The sequence below is a fragment of the Chondrus crispus genome, genomic scaffold (assembly GCF_000350225.1).
Source record: "Chondrus crispus Stackhouse genomic scaffold, scaffold_9, whole genome shotgun sequence".
NCBI lineage: Eukaryota > Rhodophyta > Florideophyceae > Gigartinales > Gigartinaceae > Chondrus > Chondrus crispus.
The window spans coordinates 158,994-174,578 of record NW_005178873.1 but is presented as its reverse complement, the minus strand read 5'-3'; the positions used below and the strand labels follow the sequence as shown (position 1 = coordinate 174,578).

Below are 15,585 nucleotides of genomic sequence, written 5' to 3'. Positions count from 1 at the left end.
CCCCGTCAGCAGCTTGTGGAAGTTTTGGCCGTTGCCCTCGGTATGATACAGGCACGTCATGGGCGTGACAAGATCATAATACTGCACTTTGATTCGATGACCGCATGCACATCTGGGCGCATCTCACGCCACCTATTGGACGAGAAGCTACGACGTGAAAAGCTTCCCATTAATTACTGTGATTCAATCCGGATGAGCAAATATCTGGAGCGAAGCTTGAGGCATTGCTCTCATGTCGGTTGATTGTGAATGTGGTGTGCACTGTGCCGGGCCATGCAGATGGACCTGGGTGGCTGTGCATTTTGGTCCACCGTCCTCCGCCTTCACACTCGTTCCCCACCTCCTCGTCGGCCGCATCCAGCTTGTGTTGCTTTATTGGTGCCCTGTCGTGATGATACTTCGAACATCTTGCTGCTTGTTAGCTAATGCTATTCTGCACGCAGCAAGCACATTTATCCCGCATTGCCTGGACACAATTCAAGGATTTCAATTGCGAGCAATGCGAGAATTCTACATGACTACGGCGGTATTCGTGTTTCTGTACTTGGCTTGGCATGGAACGACGCTGACCATGATGGGGGCTAGTCTCGAAAAAATATGACCGGAAAAAGGCACATCTCTTCCATAACACGGTTCTTCGCAAGATGTCCCATGTCTGTTCAACTGGTATAAAGGGAGTCTTCCACCCGTCCTCAGGAAGCTTCTCCATTACTTAGCAAGACTACAGAAGCTCTCAACAAAACTCATCTTTTTGCTACAACCTACCTTCTCGAAATGAACATTTCCGATGCCACATTCCAACGTCTCGAGGCCGAGTTCAACGCCCCCTCCGTGCGCAATTTCACATCTGCCCTTCCCAATCGCCAGTGGATCGCAGATGCGGAAGCCCAGAAGCGGAACGGCGTCAATCCCTTCCCCCCAGGGGTAGTCGCATCTCGCCCCGTCTTCGACATTAAGAAGATGCGCGAACTTCTCGATATGAACAATTTTGAGCTCCGCGACAGCTTCTACGAGCTGTTCAAAAACCCGGTCTTCTTCCCGCGATACAATGAATCCCTCGCCGAGCAGAGGGCACGCACCATACAGAGGTGGCGCCTCATTGCAAAGACCGGCGTTTTTCACAAGACGCTGCAGAATTTTACGGCCGAGGGACGCCAGCGGTATGAAGCCACCCTTGAGTCTGTGGGTGCTATGGAGCACAGCATGGAGATTAAAATGGGGGTCCATTACGGACTTTTTGGAGGGACCGTCAGCATGATGGGTGACGACGAGCAGTCCGCAAAGTGGGCGCCCATGATCGAGAACTGCCAGATGCTCGGGTGCTTTGCCATGACGGAGCTAGGACATGGATCCAACGTCAAGGGCATCCAAACTAAGGCCGTCTACGATATCCCCTCCCAAACATTCATAGTCAACACACCCTGCGAAGAAGCCCAAAAGTACTGGATCGGTGGCGCCTTCCAATCGGCACGATGGACCGCCTTATTCGCACAGCTCTACGTCCAAGGTGTCTGCCACGGAGTGCATCCATTCCTAGTCCGCATTCGCAACGAAGATGGCACTACCGTCCCAGGTGTAACTATCGGCGACTGCGGCGCCAAAAACGGTCTCAACGGCGTAGATAACGGTCGCATGTGGTTTTCTAACGTGAGGGTTCCCCATGACCACCTTCTCCGCCGCCATTCGCAAGTGTCCCGTGACGGCACGTTCACCTCAAACTTCAAGTCTGCCGATGAGCGCTTCGGCGCCTCTCTCGCGTCGCTCTCTGGCGGACGCGTCAGCGTGTCCGCAGGGTCCCTCGTCCAAGCCAAGCTGGCCCTATCCATCGCGATCCGGTACGGCCTCTCGCGCAAGGCATTCGGGCCACCGGGGCAGGAGGAGACCCGACTGATGGACTACCCGGCGTACCAGGCGCGGCTGATCCCGCCGCTAGCGACGACGTTCGTGATGCAGCTAGTGCTAAACCATCTCAAAGCCAAGTGGGAACGAGGAGATCTCGGACGCGAACTGCACGTGTGGAGCTCCGGATTCAAGGCCCTCATCTCATGGCACTCACTGCAAACGCTGCAGGAGGCGCGCGAAGCGTGCGGCGGGCAGGGGTACAAATCGGAAAACCGGATTGGCCCGATGAAGACCTCGCACGACGTGGCCCTGACGTACGAGGGCGACAACCACGTCCTGCTGCAAGCGGTGACCAAGACGGTGTTTAGCGAGTTCATGAAGGGCATCCAGAGCGGGGGCAACTTTCGGGGGCACTTTGCGTATCTCAAGGACGCAGAGGGGCTGAAAAAGATGAACTTGTCAGGCATGGACCCGAGGTCTGCGGCATTCGCGCTGACGGTGATGCGGCGGCGCGAGGCAGCATTGTTCGCAATGCTGGCCGCCGATCTGCAGAAGCGGACAGCAGCGGGACTGACGCCGCTCAAAGCATTCAACCATTGCGCGGTGCTCGTGGAGGATGCCGGTCGAGCGCACGTGGAGCTACTGATGGTGGAGCTGTTCCATCATACGCTAAGCGATTTGCAACGACGCGGCGAGACGGAGCTGGCAGACATGCTGAGCCTTTGCGGGGCACTGCATACCGCGAGAACGGTGGATGAGCAGCCCGTGTTCTTGAGGTGCGGGGCGGTGTCGGTGGCTGAGGCACAGATGATGCACACGAATGTGGGGCGGTTTTGCGGGACGCTCAGACCCCACGTGCTGACACTGGTAGAGTCGTTTGGATACCCGCCGCATCTGCTAGCACCGATTGCTTTCGATTACGTTGCGCATAATAGCAAGGGGAGGCTGTAGGGCTTCGCGCATAGGCGAAGCACGGAAGGATAGAGGTAGATAGGCTTGTATACAAGTAGTGAATGAGACCCATATAAATACAGCTGCATAGTTGCTATCAAACTCGTCTCGGCTGTTTCGCCTCGCATGATCGAAAACTGCCCTCTTTTGCGCTTGCGCTCATAATATCGTATCTGATCCCGTCTTTCTGATTACACGTATACCGAGAGCATCCCACTGCTTGGTTTATAAACAGCAATCTTCATCAAGATGACCTTGCCTGCAATAGTTTTTGAGGCGTGATGGGTCGGTGCGAGAGGTCATGACAAAGGTGCCCACGCAGTAGAGGACAGCATTTAAGCGGCGTTCTGTACACTTGTCTGTTTTCAAGAACGGCTGCTCACGAAGAGCTATTTGACGAGTACACCGGCGAAGGCACCTGGAGGTCTTGAGAAGGTCTAACAACACGCCCACACCCGCCACCCCCGCCCCAATGCCATTCCCCTTTGCGCGAGAACCCTGTCCCGCCTGGGCACATTCTTCTTTGCGTTTTATTTATTTATTTTTGGCGGGGGGTGGGTGCAATACAGGGGGGGTCGCTCAATAGTGCCTACTTTAGTAGTGCTTCCCTCTATATAGTGCTACGGCTCACCCTCTGGCACAGGTTATCATAAGCTCATGGTTCAGTACTCAAAGGATGAAGTTATTTAGTTGTGTTATACAGGCTTTCTTGTGTTTGTGTTAGCAGTGTGCTTTGTCCCCAAATATATGTATTTGAGCCTCCTTTATATAGTGCCATCTCCCCAATAGTGCCATAGCTAGAGGTATGTCACGCTATAGCACTAGAGAGATTACGCCTGGGTATTTCTGCAATGATTTTTCCAAAATTCTGCAATACGTATTACAGGTGTAAATAGTTGCAGAATTCTGCAAATCACTCGTGACGTTAATTGCTGAATAGTGGGACCTTACAGAATACCCAACTGCAATTGACGTGAGCAATTCCACGGGCATGCGCGCCAAAATAGGTAGGACTCGCCGCCATCGTCAACCCCTCAGGGCATGAATCACCCACAAAATGAGTCACCAGCACCCCGATCCTCCCCCGATCCTCCCTCACCGCGCCATGGCTACAGTCATCATCGACACTCCGTCCAGCCCCAAGCCCACCGCCGATGCATCCAAGCCGGCCGCCGACACCACGCCTAGCAAGTCGAAGCCCGGCCGGCAGTCGCGCTTCTCGCCTAGCGAGGACCTCGTCGTTGTGCGTGAGGTCGCTGCGGCGAACGCACACGTCGCCACGTACGGCGAAACGCGAGCGCGCTTCGAGCAGGCCGCCGGACGCTGTAACTCCAACGCCGTCGTTGTCGCCCCGGTCACCTGGAAGAGCGTGCGCGACCGCTACAAGCGGATCCAGGAGCAGTTCGACAAGGCGGACAACGCGAACCAGAAGATGTCGGGGGTTGGGGGTGACGTTGGGGAGATGGATGAGCTGCTCATGGAAATGCGGCAGAAGAGGGACGACATAGCAGCAGAGAAGACGGCCGACAAAGACGCGCAACGCCAGCGCGACGCTGAGAAGGAACGTATCGGGAACGCGCTGATGGTAGTTGCCACGAAGCGAAAGTCGGAGGAGACGATGGAGGTCCACAGTGATAGTGATGGCGAAGTGGCGGTTGGTCGACCTGCGAAGAAGTCAAAGATGCGAGCCGTTAGCAACATACCTGTAAACGGCCTTGCTTCGTTTGGGGTCAACCTTCGCGATGCTGACCTCGCGCGAATTGCCCTGGAGCGCGAGCGTCTGACCTTCGAGCGCGAACGCGCGGATACCGATAGAATGGAGCGGCAGCAGGAGCGCGAGGAACGCGCGGAAGAGCGTACGAAAACGCAGGAGTTGGAGCTTGCTAAGTTTAAGCTCATGATGGAAACGATCGCGGCGGCTCTTAGCAAGAAGTAAACACTTCGTGACTTTTGGCTCTTTTGTGTTGTTCCTGTTGACTAATGCAAAACACAAAACTGGGTACCGAGTCCGCTGAAAGCTCGTCCCTCGCATTCGCTGGACTTGGTCCTCACTCCTCGTTCTCCCGCGCCTAATTGTCTTTGTGCTCCAGGTACTCCTGAAGGGAAGGGGGAGCACACTCGAAGTACTGGCTGATCTGGTTGGGGTATATGCAGTTGCACATGTTGAGGATGAGAAGCCTGGCCAGGTAGAGGGACCCTACAGGAGCTTGAAGAATCTTCATCTTGCGCTTGCAGTCCAACGTCGAGAAGTAGAGCTTTACCTCCTTGAAAATCCACTCGACAGTTATGCGGACTTTTGACATGGCCTTATTGAACGCTCGCTGCTGTGTTGACAGCGCACTGCCTTGATACGGAACTTCCAAGAACCACCTTCGGCTATATCCAGAATCACCATACAAGCAGTACTGCCTTCCCCCCATCTGCATCAAGATTCCCAATTCTTCGTCGATGCCACTTCGCACGTACAAAGTCCAGTCGTGCCTCCTTCCTTCAACAGGTCCAAACGCATGAAGGATCAATCCGTCAGGGCTATTCACAGCCTGGTACTTCAACCCGTGCTTACGCTTGTGTCCGTTGTAGGCAACCATTTGAGAGTCGTATCCAGTAGGTCTGGCAATTCCCAGTACGGTTCCATCTATAAAACCAACGCAGTTAGTTAAACCACTACTTTTATCGTGTATACGTGTCGCGTACTCTTGTATTCTACCTTGTACGAACACTGAATCCATTTTTCCAGTGAGCAGTTGTTGACGTTCTTCCAGGAGCTGCTCTATTCCTTCCCAAAAGATTTCAGAGAGCTGAGGAGCATGCTTGCCAAAGAAGACTCCGAGTTCTTTCCAACGAGATGGAGATGCTAACCGACGTAGTATGATGCAGGTGGACAGCATAGGGTAGACCCCATACCTCAAACGAGCTGTATGCATACGCGAATTAGGCCATGCAAACGCACTCATCATCCGAACGACGTCGCCTTTGGAAAGGCGGAAGAATAGCACGCTGTCCGCATCGCTCAGGCCGTTAAAATTGAAGGAGAATTCTGATGTGGCGATGCGGTTTCGCGCAAGCAGCTGCTTGCGAAACTCCTCCTCTTTCTGGTGAAACTGCTGCGCGATGATTGTGAGGGATGCTGTGCTTGCAAAGGCTGATGAAGGGTTCGTGCGGCGCCTTCTGGCAAGGAATGACAACACTGTCCCAAGCTGAAGTGCCCGCGCTTGCACTGCTCGCCTCGAAAAGTCGCGCTGCCTTCCCCTTTTCATGGTTGCTGCAGGTTGCTGCAGGAACAAGCAAGCCGCCCTCCCAGCAGTGTACCCTTAGTAATACTCATGATTCCATCACGGGACCGTCGGCGTAAATCAAAATTTGGGAATTTGTTTCTACGTTTCGGAAACACATTTCCGCAATTGCGGGGGTGATTTACTCACGAGTTATTTGCAGAATTGTTCCAGGCGTAATATCTGAACTATATCGTAGGAGGCACTGTACCGCGAAATCTGATAATCGTCTAGCGCTTTATTCGTAAAATGCATGCTGACAGGTTTCAGTACGAATTAGCTTTTTAGAAAGCTACATTATGTCAAAGAACTGGGCAGCACGAACACACCTGCTCTTTAGCGGTGCGCAGAGTTAATAAAATGAGCAGAGAGACTTACTTGTGTTGAATGGTTTTTGCAAAGCGGTTCTTAAGTTGGACACACTTGGGGTTGCAGGTTTAGTGGCTCTCAGGGTTAGTGAGTGGTTGTGCCTCGCCCCTTTTGCTTTCTCCATCCGAACGCCGCGCCTTTTATAGAAATCGTAGTTGAAGCTTAGAACAATGCAGTACCTGCTAGACTACAATAAACTATCCTTTCACTCTATAACTAATCTCCATACAATTGCTTATGTCCATGCCTTCAATTTCCCAGACCATCCTCTTTAATACTAGTGGATACTGTACTCCTCCTTTGACAATTCTTTCAGATATGGCATAGAAATTATATTGGAGTTCTATGCCATCCTCTTAAGAATGGAGGAGTCAGTACATTCGGGAAGGACACGCACCGTATGTTCACACGAAGTAAAATTAGAAAGACATACATACTGTGCTTCTCCTTCAACCGTTACAACTGCTCCCCCTTTACGATGATTATTCGTCCTCGAATAAGCTTGGCGGTGGGTAGTAGGTGATGGAGTCGAAGGAACGTTGAATAGTAGGCTTGTGGCTTGGAAGGTCTTGTTCATCAATCCATTCGTTTTGAAATACGTTTCCTGAGTTTTCTGATACTAAGAGTTCGATAGAGTCTTGAGTGCTGCAGTCGGAAATGATTTCAATTGTAGGCGGCGTCCCATCTTCGGTCTGAAATGTAGACTCGAGGCCGATAGTTCTTCTATTTTGATCATGTAGTATGGCTTGAGAAGGGATATGTGGAATGTAGGGTGAAGATTTTGATGTTTCTCTGGTAATTGCAATTTGTATGCGTTTCCCGATGCTAGGATTTCGATGACTTCGAATGGTCCAATATACTTCGGTGATACGTTTTTGCTTCTTCCAGTCTTGAGTGGTAAGTTCTTCGTAGAGAGCATTACTTGGTCCCCTAGGTGAAATGAATGATCTTTTCTATGTTTATTGACTTGTTCAGCGTTTCGTTCGTTCGACGCAGTGATGGACAGCTTTGCTATTTCATTGGCTCTTCTTATGTTCTCGAAACACCTTTGTGTGGTCACAGTAAGTGTTTCTGACCCGTCAGAGTGGAGGACGTCAGAAACAGAGTGTGGGTGTTGACTATACTCCACGAAAAAGGCGTTTGCTTAGTTGTGTCACTTATGTGATTGTTGTACACAAACTCGATTCCTGGTAGGTGTTTACTCCAGACTCTTTGCATATAGCTTACAAAGCAACGTAGCATTCCTTGCAATGTTCTGAGTGCCCTTTCTGATTTTCCATCAGTTTGAGGATAGAAGGCGGTTGATAAGTTTAACTTGACTCGTAGTAGCTTAAGCTACTACGAGTCAAGTTAAACTTATGAATTCATGATTTCCTTCCATAAAGTACTTGTGAATCTCGTGTCACGATCCGATATTATCATTCTTGAAAGGCCGTGATGTTTGTATATTTCGTTGTAGAACACCTCTGCTGTATCTTTGGCAGTATGGTTTGATTCAATTGGAATAAAATGTGTGTGTTTCGAGAGTTAGTCCACAACGACAGGTACAGCAGTTTTGTTCGTATTTGTCCTCGAGAGATCGAATATGAAGTTCATAGATATCTGTTCCCATTTCTTTAGTGGTGGAGGAAATGGTCTAAATTTTCCCAGTTTACTCTGGGTTAGGCTTTTGGCTTCTTGACACTTTGGGCATGCCTTGATGTATTCATGTAGTTCTTTGTTCATGCCAGGCCAATAAAAATGCCTGACATCTTGTAAGGTCTTTTTGAATCCTCGATGTGCACCTAGGAGAGATTCGTGATTGTCGTGCAACACGATTTCTCTGATCTTTCCTTTCGGAATACAGAGCCTATTCTCAAAGTAAAGGCGGTTTTTGTTCTTACTGAACGGAGCAGTTGGGTTTTCAAACGCATTCTTGAAATCTGGGTCCTTTCTGTACTCTCGTTCAAGGCTTTGAGAATATTTTCATCCACCTTCACAAGTGTGAATGCCATCAATTGTTTCACAACACTGGCCGATGTCTGATGCACCTCCTGATACTGTCTCCATAATGCATCAGCTACTGTATTCTGCTTTCCTTTGATGTAATCAATGTGGTAGTCAAAGTCTTGCATGAATTCAACACATCGGGCTTGTTTTCAAGAGAAGGTTCGTTGTGAGTCCAAGTATTATATAGTATTTTATTGGAGGATAGTCAGTCAGTATCTTAAATTTTGAGCCGTGTAGGTATGGTCTCCAAGTTTGTAAAGAGTACGCAATAGCAACAAGTTCTCTTTCATGTGTACTGTATCCTTGTTCTGCTTTATTCAGTTTCCGTGAAGCGTATGCAACTGGACGGCATCCGGTTTCTTCAGTTTGCTTCAAGACAGCACTAACACCTGTTTGAGATGCGTCAGAAGCTACTTCATACGGTAAACTGGGGTCTGCGTATCGAAGTACGGGAGCCCCTGTTAGTTTGCTCTTCCGTTCTTCAAATGCTCCTTTTTGAGATGGCCCCGACTGAAAAAGTGTATATTTTCTTGTTAGATTAGATAAAGGAGTTGCTATCGTCGCCAAGTTCTTTACAAATCTCTGGGAGTAGTTACAAAGACCAAGAAAGCTTTGAATTTGCTTTACATTGCGAGGAGCTTCCCATTTTTGAACAGCTTCAATGTTCTTTGGGTTCACTTGAATACCATTCTCACTTATTATGTGACCAAGGTACTCAAGATTATGACAAAGGAATTTACACTTTGAAAGCTTTCCGTATAGTTGATGCTCCTTCAATATTTGCAGTATTGTCCTAAGATGGTTCAGATGATCCTCTTTCGTTTTACTGTAGATAAGGATGTCGTCTGAGTAGACAAGGACAAAATTATCTAGGTGTGGTCTGAAGATATTGTTCATGAGGGTCTGGAGGCATCCAGGGGCCCCTGTTAATGCAAAGGGCGTTACTAGGTATTCGTATTGACCATATCTAGTCCGGAATGCTGTCTTTTGATATCAGCATCCCTCAACTTTATTTGATGATACCCAGATCTTAATATCAATGGTAGAGAAGTATTTCGATCCTCCTACCCGATACCATACTTCATCGATTCTAGGTAAGGGTACCTGGTTCTTAATAGTCTGTTTGTTGAGTGCTCGATAATCGATGCACATTCTTAGGCCACCGTATTTCTTTGGATTGAACAAGACAGGGCTACCCCAAGGACATATACTTGGGCGTATGAATCCATTTTCAAGGGCTTCTTCTAGCTGGTTCTTCATTTCTTCCAGCTCTTTTCTTGAACGTTTATAGATGGGACCCGTTTTGGGTCTTGCATCCTTTTCTAAGTCTATTATCATTTCAACGGATCTTTTCGGAGGCAATCCTTTAGGCAGATCCTGCGGCAATACGCATCTGTATTCTCCCAGGATTCTGTCTAACTGTTTCATGTAATCGTCCTTTTCACTAGTCTCTATTGTATTTTCTCCTTCCTCTTGAGAAGGTTGCAATACGACATGATACATGGTGCTTTTCTGCTTTTTCGCTAACCTCACGAACTGTTTACTCGTAGGCATGTATGTCAAGCGGGCTTTCCTAAGCCTATGAGCCTCTACGTCCAGAGATATTAACCTTTCCTCTTGTTTAAGTACCATACGGTTCATTTTCCAATCGGTTAAAGGGTTGGCTTCGGATAACCACGCCTTGCCTAGGATTAAGTCGTAAGCAATCCAGTCCACCACGTATAGCCGTACGGTAATGGTAGCTTCCCCAATTTGTATGATAAGGTTCTCGTACCACTGTTCCAGAGGACCAAGTGTTCGGTCCCATAGTTCTGCACTCAGGTTAGTATTCTCCTTTCTCAACTTCAATTTCTCTGCATATGCTTTTGATATTACTATTTCTTCGCACCCACTGTCTACCAGAATAGTGCTATGGGAATTGTCGGCTGCATCTTGCTCCTGAGGTGCAAGATGCAGCCGACAATTCCCGTAACGGGGAGGCTCTCCGTTGATTACTAGTAGAGCTTGCCTCTTTGTATTTCTCCTCTTCTTGTATGGTGAGAATGTACATAGTTGACGTACTCTTCACCGTTATTCTCTTTTGAATGCTGCGTCTTTTTGTCTTTTTGTATTTTATCTTTTTTTGTGTTTTGTAGTTTTGTCTTCGGCTATAGCACATTTACCCGCCAATGTGCCGACTTCATTTAACGGAACATCTAGTTTTTCTTTTGGGCAAACGCGTTAGGTTTAGGCCGCTGATTGTTGTAGTTGTTTCTGGCTATGCAGTTTGGTTTACCACAGAGGAAGCATAACCTATGCTCAATTCTTCGCGATTTTTCTGCTGGGGATAGTTTCGTACTCCTGCGCGGTTGCATGTTCCCAATTTGCATTGGTGTAGGCGCAGAGGAGAAACTAGGCGTTGATCTTGCGAATCCAAAGTAGTTCTGATCACTATTGAAGAGACTATCAAGTCTATCGGTAATTTTCATAGCGTCTTGTAATGATTGTGGTTCCGCCCGCTCGACCTCGATTCTTGTGCGGGTCTTAAGTCCCAGGCTGTAGTGGAATATCTGTTGCGCAGATGTCATACTTGGGATCTGGAAGAGCCATCTTGAGAACTCTCTATTATATTCCCGGACTAAGGTTAACTTGCTTATTTGTCTTAGATCACTCAACGTTTTTCTTGCGGTCAACTCTCTGTTTACAGGTTCAAAATAGTTTAATAGTTCTTTTTGAAACTCATCATATGATGTTACAGCATTGTCATTAGGTTTGCTAACTCCCACCATTGCAGTCCCTCACCCGTCATATAGCTTACGGCATAGTTGATTTTTGTATTGTCATCGATTGTATTTCTGTGCGTTGCAAAAATATTTGCTATACTTTTAAACGAGCTTTGGGCATTTTCACCGTTGAACTTTTCAGGTTTGCCAGTTTTTAACAAAAGTCTATTGCTATTGCTATTCGTGGTATTTACGTTAGAAATAGATTGGGTGGCGATAGCAACAGCTTGATTTGTCTGAGCTATTTGCTCCTGTAATGAGAGAGCTGATCTCATTTTGCATTTGGATTATTGAATCTGGCTCCATAGTGTACAGAAGACAATTTCGAAATTTTCAAACAAGGCAATTTTTTAATGCACAATCTCTACTGTAGTCGATACCGCTAAATGGAACGTTTGGAGTATTTCTTCCAGTGCCCCAAGGTCTTCGATAGTACACAGGGGTCGTTTTCCTCGGTTTAGTAACCTTGGTCCCGTCCAATCACGCCCTTCATCTTCTGACCTTCGTCAAACCTTCCCATGCCTTTACACGGCGGCGGTTGTAATAATATGGATCCTTCTGGTTCGGTTTTACCCCGTCACGGAGGGGGTGTCCACGGTAGCGGTAAAATTACAACACCACCAACCTCTCTGCGAGGGCGGCGGTTATGATTCTGGTAAACGAGCGAGTGGAATTGCGACCCCGGAGGGGATAGGGCTCAATGGGCATACGCTTCCACCAGGCGGTGGAACGACCAAACTGGGGAGCGTGTGCTTGCGGCCCTCAAGAATAACCCGCACGAGACGATCTGCTTCTTCCAAGTTTTTTCCTCAGTTCTGGCCAAAGGGGTCGCTGCCCCTTTTACTCTGGGGGCGTACTACCTCGGTCCCTAACTACGTCGACCTCCGGCGGCCGGGCAGTACAGTAGTGATCCACTTCTACTTTGGATCACTACAGTGGAGTACCTCTGCTGTACTCCACCGGGGAGTAATCTGCACAGCGGCACACGTGGCTGTGCTCCTGCCACCTGTACTCGTGGCAGAGCGCGCACCACGTGTGCTAGCTGGGACTCCCCCGGCTGACACTCCTATTACACTAATTTCTACACCCATACAGTAGGACCTTCTAGTCTACTGCACCCTATCGAGACGTAATACGTACGGCGGTACACGTGGCCATTCCGTCGCCACCTGTCACCCGTGGCGGTACGTGCACCCCGTGTACAAGCTGAGTTATCCCCTGTCCTTCCAGTATCGTCTGGTCACCCCTACGGGATCTCCCTCCGGGTCGTTACGTTTACCAACACCGGTCGGTACCGGATCCCCCACAGCGGTGCTCGTCTTCAACCTTATGCGCGTTGAACAATAAGGCGTTCCTGTAGTTTGTAGTATAATGACCGGCGCGAGCGCGCGGAGGTCATCGGACGACCGTGTACGGTATACACGTGGCCGGTTTTGCCCACGTGTAGCGAGCGCGCGTGCCGAGCGGTCGTAATCTGGCGTACGTGTACCGTAGTGCACGTGTCGGCCAAGCGGTACAGTAGTCTGCTAGTATTCCGCGTGTACGCTAGCACACGTGGCATCCGTGCGGTAGTCTATAAGCAGCGCGTGTGTAGAACAGTACACACGTGTAGCTGCAGCGTCCGCGCGGTAATCAGGAATTGAGGCCCTAGTTTTTTAATTGCGGACAGTACCTGGTACGCACTAGGCGGCAGGTACTGTACACTGGAACAGGTGTCCGAGGCGTCCTCTGAGAGGTTAAGACACACCCGTCCCCATCAGTAAACTGGGGCAAGCGTGCCCCCGTCCCTTTCGCGCCTACATACGTCCGTTTTGGTTGTCTATCGCGCGCGCTGGCCTCTAACCCGTTACCAGTCGCTCCCTTTTACGCACCACTGGGCGACTGCGCGTAACCGGCCAGTGAGCCACTCCCATTTCGCGAGCTCGTCCGATCGGTTCAATTAGCGCGTCGCGTCCGCGCTGCGTGCTCCCTCGCTAAAGCCTCCGCTTCTCACCCAACCCAGGGCGGAAAGGAGTTATCCCACATAGTTCTTATGACATAAATCGCACTTTATTGTAATGATATTAGAGTGATCGCGGTTAAGATTTTCGACAGCAGGGCCGAATCTGCAGCTTAAAATAATGTGTCTTATGTGAGACTCGGAGCGGTTGTGCTCCTGCCACGATTGGTTGTACGGCTTGTTAAGTTGATAAGTGGGGCACTTCTCTCCATTCGGTCCCAAATTAGCCGAAGGTAGCTCGAAGGTAGACCCAAGGTCGTGCTCACCCTTTCACGGTGCAATATTAAAAATTAACTCTTTTTCAGCCGGCCGTGGTGGTGCCCTCTTGTTAGCCGAGGAAGATTGGCTCTGAAGTGTAATTTCGCCCTTTTCGACGATATTGGGTTCCGGCTCGCTATTGGTCCTGCTTGTGCGACATTTGTAATATGTCCTTTTGGTGTTGATTTCGCACACTGCAAAAAGTTTGGTAAAAATAGGGTTAGAATCGATTTGGCGATGCTACCACTTTCGCCGATGCGCAAGGTTAATAAAATGAGCAGAGAGACTTACTTGTGTTGAATGGTTTTTGCAAAGCGGTTCTTAAGTTGGACACACTTGGGGTTGCAGGTTTAGTGGCTCTCAGGGTTAGTGAGTGGTTGTGCCTCGCCCCTTTTGCTTTCTCCATCCGAACGCCGCGCCTTTTATAGAAATCGTAGTTGAAGCTTAGAACAATGCAGTACCTGCTAGACTACAATAAACTATCCTTTCACTCTATAACTAATCTCCATACAATTGCTTATGTCCATGCCTTCAATTTCCCAGACCATCCTCTTTAATACTAGTGGATACTGTACTCCTCCTTTGACAATTCTTTCAGGTATGGCATAGAAATTATATTGGAGTTCTATGCCATCCTCTTAAGAATGGAGGAGTCAGTACATTCGGGAAGGACACGCACCGTATGTTCACACGAAGTAAAATTAGAAAGACATACATACTGTGCTTCTCCTACAACCGTTACATGCTCAGGCGAGTGAGAATTTTACATTCCATTTGTGTATTGGCGAATTTCTCTCTCCGTAAGTATACTCTCATCTATATCGTCCACACAGAAGCATTCAATCTGAGAATGTCGGTTTGCTTCTGTCCCCCATGGCAATCCATGCAAACAATTACTCCACGAGAATGGTGAATAGTCTGGTTTTATTTCTTGCATACCTAGACCACTTTTTTATCCGCAAGCATTAACATGCTATAGTTTTCAACGTTTAATCAGGCCGCGGGTGAGAACCCACCGAAGACATTATCCTCGGCAAAACTGTATCATTGCTGCAAATCTTGGTTCTAAATACACTTGAAGGGTATCAAATGTAACATTTTCTGTCCTTTAGGCTACTAATAGTCCAGTTTCCTCAGGAAAGTGTGAAGAGGTACGATATTCGTGTTCAAAATTATGTGCTTTAGGTTGTTTACTATCCCATTACTATTTGAAGAAATATTTGCTTAACTCAACAACCCATTTTCCCATTTTTCCCAACCTCTACTCGAACTATTGGTTCAAATTGCAACGACGGAGGATATTAAAAGAAGGAAGTGAAGCCGTACCCCTTCTCAATATGTCCATCATTAAATTTTAGTGAACTACTCTATCTCTATCTAAAACACATATTAATCCTTCTGCGTACCCCTGCCATCATGATAAAAGGATATCCATTTTTAGGGTGCACGGAAAAAATGAAAAATACCATTTCAGAAGCATCGAGGTTACGACAATGAGACCCCGACATGAAATTCCACTATAGAGGGCAAAACAAGCACATCTGCCTTTATTTTGCAATTGTTTTTATACATCTCACAAAAGCTTTCATTCTGATTCATGTGTGTTTCACTGTGATACATTGAAATGCATAATGCGTATCCCGCATCGTAGCTTTGAAAATATTCGCTTATCTAGCATAGCGGTTTCCCTTATAAGGCTTTTTCCGAATTCACAGGGCGCCTGATTTTCGAGGTCTCTTGGCGAATGAGTGGTTTCGAAAAGGAAAATGGTTCTTCTGGTCAATTTTCGGACGTGCGTTTGGGCTCTTGACACCAAATTAACGCGGGCATATGCAACCTGAGGGAGCCTCATCTGTAGCCGAGCCTTCTCTATATAAGATAATGTGTTACTTGCCGAGGACTCGAGCTGCTACTCCATAAAACCTTTTCAATCCTGCATTACCATCGACGCCAAACTCTTTCAAGTTCATTCACACTATTTGCTTTGCGAGAGATCAGTGACTTTCCTTCTTGTTCTTACTAGTTCCGTACTATCTCCAGAAAACCATTCTCTGCTTGGTTTCAATACGAAACACTGAAGCAACAAACAAAGAGAAAATGGTTAAGCCTATGCTTTCAGAACCGGTAAGAAGCTTTGTTCCTT

General features: G+C 48.2%; 2 protein-coding genes across 2 annotated transcripts; both read left to right on the top strand.

The window, feature by feature from the left end:
• The first annotated feature begins 232 nt into the window (after window positions 1-232).
• CHC_T00007911001 (hypothetical protein) lies at window positions 233-601 on the top strand. Its single transcript, XM_005712214.1, has one exon. The coding sequence runs from the start codon at window positions 233-235 to the stop codon at window positions 599-601; it is 369 nt and encodes a 122-aa protein (XP_005712271.1).
• A 173-nt stretch (window positions 602-774) lies between these two features.
• Window positions 775-2,793, top strand: CHC_T00009531001 (acyl-CoA oxidase). The gene has a single exon (XM_005712213.1). It carries the CDS (start codon window positions 775-777, stop codon window positions 2,791-2,793), a length of 2,019 nt encoding a protein of 672 aa, XP_005712270.1.
• Window positions 2,794-15,585: the final 12,792 nt, after the last annotated feature.